Source organism: Chlorocebus sabaeus, chromosome 20, assembly GCF_047675955.1.
Source record: "Chlorocebus sabaeus isolate Y175 chromosome 20, mChlSab1.0.hap1, whole genome shotgun sequence".
Lineage (NCBI taxonomy): Eukaryota > Metazoa > Chordata > Mammalia > Primates > Cercopithecidae > Chlorocebus > Chlorocebus sabaeus.
In genome coordinates this window covers 93,575,903-93,585,786 of record NC_132923.1, presented here as the reverse complement: position 1 = coordinate 93,585,786, position 9,884 = coordinate 93,575,903, and the positions used below count along the sequence as shown (strand labels likewise).

Here is a 9,884-nt window from a genome sequence, read left to right as displayed (position 1 = left end):
GTGGACAGGGCTAAGCATGTTGTGTTCCCCCACCTCCTCCATTCACACATGTATACACACAGCCTCTGTGGTTTCCTCTGTCACTTTTAATTTAAGACACAAGTGAGTAAGCAGCCTCTACAGGCTGTATTCCCAGGCCCCCGCCCACCCTGACCTTTGGCCCAGAAGCTACTGCTTCAGCGTGTGGGGTGGAGGAGGGAGACTGGGTCCACAGTGACATTATTGCTGACCTCTTCTGTGAGAAAAAAAGCCACGAGACCCTTGTGGGGCCAGCCCTGAGTGCTCCTCTCCCAAGTTTAAGGCAGGGAGTGGGAAGTAACTGTACAGCCCTTTTAGCCCCCAGCTCTGGAGTGGCAGACAGCAATGAGGCCACATCCCTGGAGCTGGCTGGGGGAAGTGGGTGAGGAACCAAAGCCGTGGTCCCTGTAGAGCAGCTGTGGGGAGGGGAGGGCCAGTCCCCTGCTCAGTCCTGGCCACATAAGCCTTGGTCACAGGTGTAGGTGGAGAGGGCACTGACGGACGCTGCCCAAGGTGCAGTCAGTCCTGAGGCACTTAGGTGGGCGCCTATCTAGGCCATGCTTCTCAGTTGGCCTTGAGCTTGGCAATACCTGGAGCTCCATTTTGCTGAAGTACACGGGGCAGCCGCTTGCCCTTGGTATAAGAGTGATACCAGAAGTTGGAGAACAGCATGAAGAAGATGGTGCCATACATCCAGATGAGGTGAATAATGACTGGGTGCTGGTAGTTACAGCTGGACATAAAGTAGTACTGGGAGATGTGCAGTGAGACCAGGACAAATTGGATCTAGGATAGATAAAGGTCAGGGTCAGGGAATACTGAGAGAACTAGAGGGGAAGAGCATATAGAGAAAGAGAAATGTTGAGTAGGCAGAGATGGGGTCAAAGGTGAGACAGACTGGATAAAGGGAGGATCCAGGCTAGGAATGTGGGGGAATGGTTATAGGTAAGTCAGGCCAAGCCCCTCACCAGCTGAATGGCTGTCATGTGCTTTTTCCACCAAAGGTAGGGTTGAGCCACAGGGCCAATGGCAGACAATCCGTAGTACAGGTACATTATGACATGCACAGAAGAGTTTATCATGGCATGGAAAGAGCCCATTCCTCCTATGAGTAGACAATAAGACAGGGTCAGCAGAGTCCAGCCTCTGGTGCCCACCCTTTCCCATAGTGGCCTTCACCACTCACCCGGGGCAATCTTTACCCCCCACCACCAGCTCCAGGGAAGCACAGAGTGATGGAAGACATGTAGGAAGGTCACCTGCCCATCTTTCTTTCGGAGAATAAAGATCACCTGAGAGAAGAGTGAGGGAAGGGGATTCAGAACCTGGGCCTCTCCACCTCATTCTCCCCACAAGTTCTCACATCTCATATAACTACTTACTGTGTCCATCAGCTCAATGAACTTGGAGAAGAGGAAGAGCCAGGCCACCCGAACCATCTGCAAGAAGTTGGGATAGCCTTAGGACCTCATATGCTGTTCTAAGAGCCTCCCTAAATTGGGCCTTGAGCACAGGCCCCAAACTGGTCATATCTACCAGGTTGCTTATGACCTAGCCCCAGCCCCTACTTACCCTAAGTGCCTCAGGGCTGTTGGAATAGTCCACAGGGTCACAGCGCCAGGTATAGGTGCTCAGCCAGCCTGACATCAGGAACTAGGAAGGGATGTGGATTAGACCACCAGAGTTCTCCCTTCCCAGCCATCCCTCCCCTTCACTAGCTGAGGACATGTATCTGAACCTCTCTGGAAAGGAGAAATGCCATGCTCTGGCTCTATGGTCTGCTCCTTATCCTGCTGACAGAAATTAAAGCCCAGCATCCCAGGGGCCCACCTCATAGACAATGTAGAGGGAGAGTGCCACTAGTGAGAAGTTGTAGACAATCATGAAGCCACGGAGCTGGAAGGGCTTTCGATTAGCCATGATGCGAGGCCCAAGTGACAGAACGAAGTACACGTAGGTCAGGAGGATGGAGGTCATTAGCAGGGGGGACCCCATCAGAGGGTAGCCCTGGATCCGGGGATCTATGAATAAGGGTCAAAGAATCAGGAAGAGTCACAGGGTTTGAAGGGTCTTCATTAGGTCTACAGACATGAGGTCAGGTCGCAATGGGTCAAGGGGTTCATAGGAACTCTCTATTAGAAGACAGCCCTAGATCCAGGGATCCCGGGAAAGAAGAGAGGAAAGGGCTGGTGGACAGTGTCTTACCTGCGTGCTTCATCATCTCTTGGTACAAGTTCATAACAGCCTCCATCCTGGCTCAGGACTCTGGGGAGGTACAGAGGGTGGATGTCAGACAGAGCCCACTGCACACCCCCATCCCACAGAGATAAGACACAGAACCAGACAAGAAAACTCCCAATGCCTCATTGTAGAAAGGACAGAACAGTGAAAGGAAGGAATTACTGGTAACTAGTGGGAGGAGGCAGTTTGGTTGAGGGATCTGCTCCCCACACGTCCTCCCTGCCAGGGAAGGGCTGTTCTACCCTTCCTCTCCACACCTTACTCTCCTCTCCTCTCCTCTCCACAGTTTTACTTCCTGGCCTCCCTTCCCCTCTTCCTCCACAAAAGGACTCTCAATTCCAGGTCTCTTATTGGAGAGTCTTACCTTCTCACCAACAGGGAGCTCTTGAAATCCGTCTCCCTTCCTCACCCGAGTCCCTCACGCCCCCCAGCTCTGGGTCTTTCTTCTCTCAGGATTCTCCCCTTCAATCTCTCCTCTCCTGCCCTCTCTACTTCCCGTCCCTCTGGACCCTTCCAGGAACTTTCTTCTTCTCCCCAGGGTCCCTCCTGCCCCTGCCAGGACTCTCACCTCCCTGGGCCCTTCTTTTCCCTCCAGAACCTTATCCTGGGATTCCTCCTTGCCTCTGCTGGGACATTCATCTCCCTACGTTTCTCCTCTGCCTTCCCGGGGCTCTCACCTCCAGCCTCTCCTCTCCAGCGCTCTCCTCTCCTCTCGCAGAGCCCTTCCTCTCCTGGAGCCTGGCTCTTTGAGACTCCTGCCCCGGCGGCTCCACCTGTCTGACTAGATCTGGCAGCAGCCCCGCCCTCTGCCCGCCCCCGCTGTACTGCGCATGGGGTGGAGGGTGGGTCCAGGCCACAGGTCAGTGCCTGGGGAAGCAGGACCCACCAGGATTGGGAAAGCCAAGTAAAGCCCCAGGCTCACCACCCACCAACCCGGGACCAGCCTGATGAACTAAGGTCCTAGGTTCTGAGCCAGAAACCTCCTCCGACCCTAGCCCCAGCCCCAGCCCTGGCCCAAAGCACTGCTGAAAATCCACACCCAGCATCCTCTCCTAAGCTGGCCAGAACTTCTCAGTTTGTCCTACTTCAGAATGGGTACAATCACTCTTCCCTTCCTGGGAAGGCAGGGAAGCCAGTGGCATGTGAGGGGGTTGGGGAGTGGGGGAGGTCGCAGGAATCTTCCCCTCCCTCAGGGAGGGGCCCTAATGGGCTAGGCCCCCTCCCCCTCAGGGCCTAAAGGAATGTCGGGGGAAGGCTTCCAGGGACATAAAAGCCTCTGGCCAGACCCAGGAGAGCATGGTACTGACAATCCCTGAGGGACAAGGCATTCTTGGAACAGAGCAGGGCCCAGGGCAGCAGGTGCCCCAGACTCCTTGCTTCCAGAGAAGCACCTGTGCAGGTGCGAAGTGAAGAGGCGCACCTCCGTCACCTCCCCGCCCCGCACACCCCTCACCTCCAGGAGGCCCGGCTTCTTTAGGCCCACCGAGGTCAGGCCCCAAGCCTGCGGTCCACACCCACCCCTCACCCAGCTCTCCACCCCCAACGACGAAGGCGCTACGCCAAGGGCTGGCACACATGTTTCCTGCCTGACACACCACCCAGCACCTCCGTGGGCTGACACGCATGGCTCCCGGCCCTCACGCAGCTCGGCCGCCGCCCAGGCACACGCACGGGCTCACCCGCGGGGCCACTCACACACGTGTGCGCGCTGCCTGGCCACGCTCGGATCCCCTCCTCACTTGCTCCCCGACCATCGGGCTTGCTGGCCGCCCATCCCCGGCAGGGCCCAGGCCGGGGCGAGGGCGCCAACACAGGTTCCTCCCTGACACATGGGAGCCAGCCAGCCTGTTATCTCTCAACCACCAGCCCCCAAGATCAACCCACACACCCGGCAGACCAGGAGGGACCAAGGCTCCTGGGAGGACCTCTCCCCAAGCTGCAGGAAAATCTGGGTGTGTCCCTCGTCGGGGAACTCAGCCCGTCCCTTCCTTCCTTTAAGATGGATGGAAGGGAAAAGGAGCCTGGCAAAGTTAGGGGAGTCGGGGGAGGGAAGGGAGAGAAGGAGGGAGAGGGGTAAAAGCACGGGTGGTGGAGGAAGGCCTGGGTATAGGCAAATGGGGGCCAGAGACGGGGGTGTGGGGGAGGGAGGGTGCTGGCGAGGCCCGGCCCCAGGGAGCTGGGACCTCCCACCCACTGGCCCCGGGAACAGCCTCTCCCACAGCCTGGGCAGGGCAGGGCAGGGCAGAGCTGGGCCGGGCTGGCAAGGCAGGGGGCGCCGGCACGTGGAGAGCCCGTGGAAGGTCCAGACTCACCCGTAGGGGCCAGGCGGGCAACGGCGGAGGGCTTGGAGGGAGCAGGGCCACAGAGAAGTCCCCGGGGCCAGCCTGCCTGCCTGCCACTTCCTCATCTGCTGGGCCGACTTTCTGTCACCAGAGGGGGAGGGGCGGGCCGCGCGGGGGGCGCCCGCTGATTGGGCGGCCAGCTGGGCCGGAGGCCGGCAGCGCAGGCTCGGCCGGGGCGGGGGCAGAGGCTGGGGCGGGCCGCCGGGTCCCGGCAGGAAGCGCCGCGGCCCGGGTTCCCCACCTCTTCCCTCGCCGCCCGGGCCCGCCCTGGCGGATTACAGCGGCCTGGCCACCTCGGGAGCACGCCGTCTCTTCCCGACGTGCAGCCTCGGACCCGGCCCTGTCCCCGGGTGACTGCTCCCCGGGTGGACCGCGCATCTGTGTGCGGCAGGCCCAGCTCAGGGCTCGGGGGAGGGTTCGGCCTTGCCCTCAAAGAGCTCCCTCTCCTGCCGGGTGAGCGCACAGCGGCGGACGGGAGCACACTGCGTGTGCTGAGGACGGACTGGTCTTAGCGGGAGGGAAGCCTCACGAGCCTGTACACTTGGAGGAGCCCTAAGCGTTAGGATCTGCTGCGAGGGCTGCCTGGAATGGAGGTGGGAGGATACAAGTGGCCCGGGGCAAGCATAGTGAATCACTGGCTAAACTGGCCTTCGAGGTAGTGAAAGGAAAAAAGGGAAATGAAGCTGACTGCGGCTGAATGTAGTAGGTCGTGAAGGCCAAATGAGCGATCTGATTTTTATTCTAGAAGCAGAGGAGAAACAGTAAAGATTTTTGAGGAGACTATAATCAGGCTTGTATCATAAATTCATCAGACGTTTATGGACCACCCAACGTCCCTGCACTCACGGGGCTTGCAGTCCCTCTGGCTTAATCACTTTACTCTGGCAGCCAGTGTGAGGAGGGCACAGGAAGGAGACCAGGTGACAAAGCCAGCCTGACCAAAGATGTGGCAACTGATGGGATTGGAAGAGGCGGACAATGTCGAGCTTTCCTCCAGACAGCTGGACTGGCTCTCTATATATTTATTTATCTATTCTACACCCCAGCCCCCACCTCCACACTCACTAACTGGACTCAACTAGTGGGTGCAAAGGACGGAGTAGATTTTAGTGAAATGGAATTTCTACCTCCAGCGGCCCCTGGAACACGAGCACACAACGATCTAATAACTGCTTGCAGAATTGGATTGTGTAAGTGTGGACAGAATTTGGGAATCTGGGCTACTCTGGGCACACTGCCTATGGGGCAGCCCTGCTCCGCAAGGAAAATAAACACAGTTTTTAAAAAAAGGTCGGGCACGGTGGCTCATGCCTGTAATCCCAGCACTTTGGGAGGCTGAGGCGGGCGGATCATGAAGTCAGAAGATTGAGACCATCCTGGTTAACACAGTGAAACCCCGTCTCTACTGAAAATACAAAAAGTTAGCCAGGCGTGGTGGCAGGCGCCTGTAGTCCCAGCTACTCAGGAGGCTGAGGCAGGAGAATGGCTGACCCCGGGAGGTGGAGCTTGCAGTGAGCCCAGATCCAGCCACTGCACTCCAGCCTGGGCAACAGAGCGAGACTCCCTCTCAAAAAATAGAAAAAAGAATCGGCCGGGTGCAGTGGCTCAAGCCTGTAATCCCAGTACTTTGGGAGGCTGAGGCGGAAAGATCACCTGAGGTCAGGACCAGCCTGGCCAACATGGTGAAAACCCATCTCTACTGAAAATACAAAAATTAGCCGGGCATGGTGGCGCATGCCTGTAATCCCAGCTACTCAGGAGGTTGAGGCAGGAGAATTGCTTGAACCTGGGAGGCGGAGGTTGCAGTGAGCCGAGATCGAGCCACTATACTCCACCCTGGCAACAGAGCAAGACTCCATCTCCAAAAAAAAAGAGGGAATTCGGAAGACGTGGTGGCTGGGAGAATAAGATATTCAGGCCAGGCACGGTGGCTCATGCCTGTAATACTAGCACTTTGGGAGGCCACGGTGGGAGGATTGCCTGAGCTCAGGAGTTCGAGACCAGCCTGGGCAACACAGTGAAACCCCGTCTCTACTAAAACACACACACACACACACAAAAAAAATTAACCGGGTGTGGTGGCGTACGCCTGTTGTCCCAGCTACTCGGGAGGTTGAGGCAAGAGAATTGTTTGAACCTGGGAGGTAGAGGTTGCAGTGAGCCGAGATTGTGCCACTGCACTCCAGCCTGGGCGACAGAGCGAGACTCTGTCTCAAAAAACAAAAAACAAAAAAACAAAAAAAAAAAGGTGTTCATAAATGGTAGGATAGGCTGGGGATGGTGGCTCACGCCTGTAATCCCAACACTTTGTAAGGCCGCGGCAGGCAGATCACTTGAGCTCACAAGTTTGAGCCTGGGCAACATCGTGAGACCCTGGCTCTACAAAAAATACAAAAAATTAGCCAGGCATGGTGATGCATGCCTATAGTCCCAGCTACTCTGGAGGCTGAGGTGGGAGGATGACTTGAGCCCAGGAAGTGGAGGTTGCAGTGAGCCAAGATCACGTCACTGCACTCCAGTCTGAATGACAGAAACCTTGTCTCTAAATAAATGAATAAATAAATGACTCCACAAATGGTGGGATATAGCTATGTGAAAGTTTAGTCCTAGAGCTTAGGTAAGAGGTCTGAGCCAAAGTACAGATATGACCCAGCCTATTAGTACCCACCCTTGAAAGGAAATGGCAGAAGAATTCACTATTTAAAAAGCTCCAACACTAAGATCCTAACTGATCTGGTCCCTGCCTTGTCCTCGCATTCTACCTGTGACACTCTCCTGGGCCCCACCCAGTGCTTTAACCATTCCCCGAGGATGTCAGCATCTTTCATACCCCCCTCAACCCTCGCCCCCTGGCTCAGCACAAGGAACAGTCAGGTCTCCTAGGCAGTAAATCACTCACTCCTCTTGCTCCCACAATTGTAATTATCTGCTTATCCACATCGCAAAACTATAAGTTCCTCTCAGTATGGGCCATGTTTTGTCATCTCTGTATCTCCAGCATCTGGCCCATTATCTGGTACTCAGTTGACCCTCTACGTTTGTTGAATGAATGTTAGTGTGAATGGGATGATGTGGGAAAGGAAGAGAGGCCAAGGGAACCAGGGTCAAGGGGAGAAGACAATAAGAATTTGAAAGCCTTTCCATTTCCCTTGGGAACAGTATCACTGAGTCCATAAATATTTATTGAAAGCCTGTGTTCCAAGTATACTCCAGTGATGTTGGGTGTGACCTTATGTAAGTTGCTGAACTTCTATAAAATTGGAGCAATAAGAGTACCTATCTCATAGGACTGCTGTGAAGACTGAAGGAGATAACACATGTAAAGTGCTTAGCACTGTTTCTGTCTCAACATTTAATGGAGAAGGTGGGAAAGTGCCCAAAATATCAGGAAGGTACATACTTATATGTAGATTCATGAGCATTCTTTTAATAATATTTCCTAAACAGTTACTCTGTGCAAACCACTGTTGTGAGAGCACTATTGAGAGATTTTGGATTAAATGTCCATCATAAGAGTGCACTAGAGACAAAGAAAGCAGACTATTATAGATGATGAAACCATCCCAGAGGCCAAATGCAGTAGTGATAGGAAACTTCAACTGTGTATTTATTTACCTGGACCATATTGGTAAATGACCATGGCAGGCCCTCAATAAATGCTGACTGACTACATGAATGAACATGCTCAAAGACAGTTGTTCAGCTCTTGTCCCAGGTTGTATCACACCCCTCTCCCCTTTCCTGAGTTTCTTTTGTTCAGTTTGGCAAACAATGAATGGATCGGAGAGAGCATCTTTAAATATCTGATATAGACCACTTAGCCCCAAATCCTACCAAATGGCATCTTCATGGCCCTGGGGTTCCTGCAAAACACTCAGTCTGATAGGAAAGACAGACATATAGATGAGCAATTATATATGTGGTGAGTGTTCCCATAGAGATAAACCCAGAGGGTTATGAAAGCACTGGTGTGCGGGGGCACCTTAACTCAGTGTGGAGGCTCATTCTTGAAGATGACGCAAAAATGACACTTAATTGAGCATTAAAGGTCACTTTCTAGGCCGGGTGAGGTGGCTCATGCCTGTAATCCCAGCACTTTAGGAGGCCGAGGTGGGTGGATCACCAGAGGTCAGGAGTTTGAAACCAGACTGGCCAACATGGTGAAACCCCATCTCTACTAAAAAATACACAAAAATTAGCCAGGCCTGGTGGCAGGCACCTAAAATTCCAGCTACTCAGGAGGCTGAGGCAGGAGAACCACTTGAAGGCAGGAGGCGGAGGTTGCAGTGAGCCGAGGTTGCACCACTGCACTCTGACCTGGGTGACAAGAGTGAGACTCCATCTCAAAAAAAAGAAAAAAAAAGATAGTTTCTAGAAAGCAGGGAAAGGCATTCTAAACAGAGTGAAGCATGTATGTGAAGGCATAGAAGCAAGAGATGTGGCGGATTTGGGAACGCTAAGTAGTTTGGTATGACTCTAGTTCAGAGGGCATATGGAAGGACAAGAAAGGCATGAGTCAGTTTATGAAGAGCCTTGCATGCCATAATAAGACTGGATTTTATTCTGTTCGTTTTTCAGCCCTGGCTGCAACTAGAATCAACTGGGGAGCTTTTAAAATATCAGTGCCTGGCTCTCACCTCCAGATTGATGCTAGATGGTTGTTCTCAATGGGAAGAGGCCGAAGCATGTTTATATGCTGTGTGGAGAGAGACAATGGGATCCAGCATTAAGAGAGTAGCCTCTGGCTAAGGAGAACGGAAATAGAGTAAGTTCGTCAGTGGAATGGGAGGAAATTGAGGGAGTTTTGTCTAAAGGAGTCTATTTTTTCCTTCAGTCAGATGTCAGGTATTTGCTGAACGTGGGGGATGGGTAGGTCGTAGGATAAGGAATTGTAGGGAAGTGGTACAGTCTAGAGTAGCTGATGATGGAATGCTGGGAAAGCTTGGTGAACAGAGTGGAAGGCCACGCTGGGTGGGAGACCATAAGGAGTGTACCAGTTTAGAAGGCTGTGATGTTCTCCAGCAGAGCTAAGTGAGTGGGAGTCAGGAAAGCGGAAATAGGGATCTGTAGGGAAGCCAGATGGAAGGCCTTGCTTGGGAGAGGGTTCAGTGAAGGCTGAGTAGACTAAACCAAACCAAGGGTACACTGATAAACTGGAGAAACTGAAGAGGTCAAGGAACTCACAGGTTTGATAAGGATGAAGGCCAGGTACAGTGGGGAAAGGAAACCCAGTCCAACAACTAAAATTCCATCCCTTTCATGGAGCCTTCCTGACTAATGGGA

At 53.7% G+C, this 9,884-nt stretch overlaps 1 protein-coding gene across 4 annotated transcripts; it reads right to left on the bottom strand.

The window, feature by feature from the left end:
• Window positions 1-66: 66 nt before the first annotated feature.
• On the bottom strand, window positions 67-4,706 carry ELOVL1 (ELOVL fatty acid elongase 1). Of its 4 annotated transcripts, XM_037998145.2 has the most exons (9): window positions 4,572-4,700; window positions 4,148-4,280; window positions 2,224-2,283; window positions 1,849-2,039; window positions 1,591-1,671; window positions 1,401-1,457; window positions 1,205-1,310; window positions 987-1,123; window positions 67-804 (listed from the first exon to the last, which is right to left on the bottom strand). In XM_037998145.2, the coding sequence occupies exons 3-9, from the start codon at window positions 2,267-2,269 to the stop codon at window positions 583-585; spliced, it is 840 nt and encodes a 279-aa protein (XP_037854073.1). In that variant the 5' UTR covers window positions 2,270-2,283; window positions 4,148-4,280; window positions 4,572-4,700; the 3' UTR covers window positions 67-582. The 4 variants fall into 4 exon arrangements, with proteins under 4 accessions (XP_037854073.1, XP_007977280.1, XP_072863503.1 ...); XM_007979089.3 differs by lacking the exon at window positions 4,148-4,280 and having other exon boundaries at window positions 4,572-4,706; XM_073007402.1 differs by lacking the exon at window positions 4,572-4,700 and having other exon boundaries at window positions 4,148-4,557.
• Window positions 4,707-9,884: the final 5,178 nt, after the last annotated feature.

What these genes read in the sequence shown, in the direction of transcription:
- ELOVL1 (XM_007979089.3), bottom strand. Translation starts at nt 2,269, where the DNA reads ATGGAGGCTGTTATGAACTTGTACCAAGAGATGATGAAGCACGCAG. An exon ending in ACAGCCCTGAGGCACTTAGG is followed by an intron (nt 1,458 to 1,590) that starts GTAAGTAGGGGC and finishes AACTTCTTGCAG; the next exon opens with ATGGTTCGGGTGGCCTGGCT. An exon ending in ACATGACAGCCATTCAGCTG is followed by an intron (nt 805 to 986) that starts GTGAGGGGCTTG and finishes TATCTATCCTAG; the next exon opens with ATCCAATTTGTCCTGGTCTC.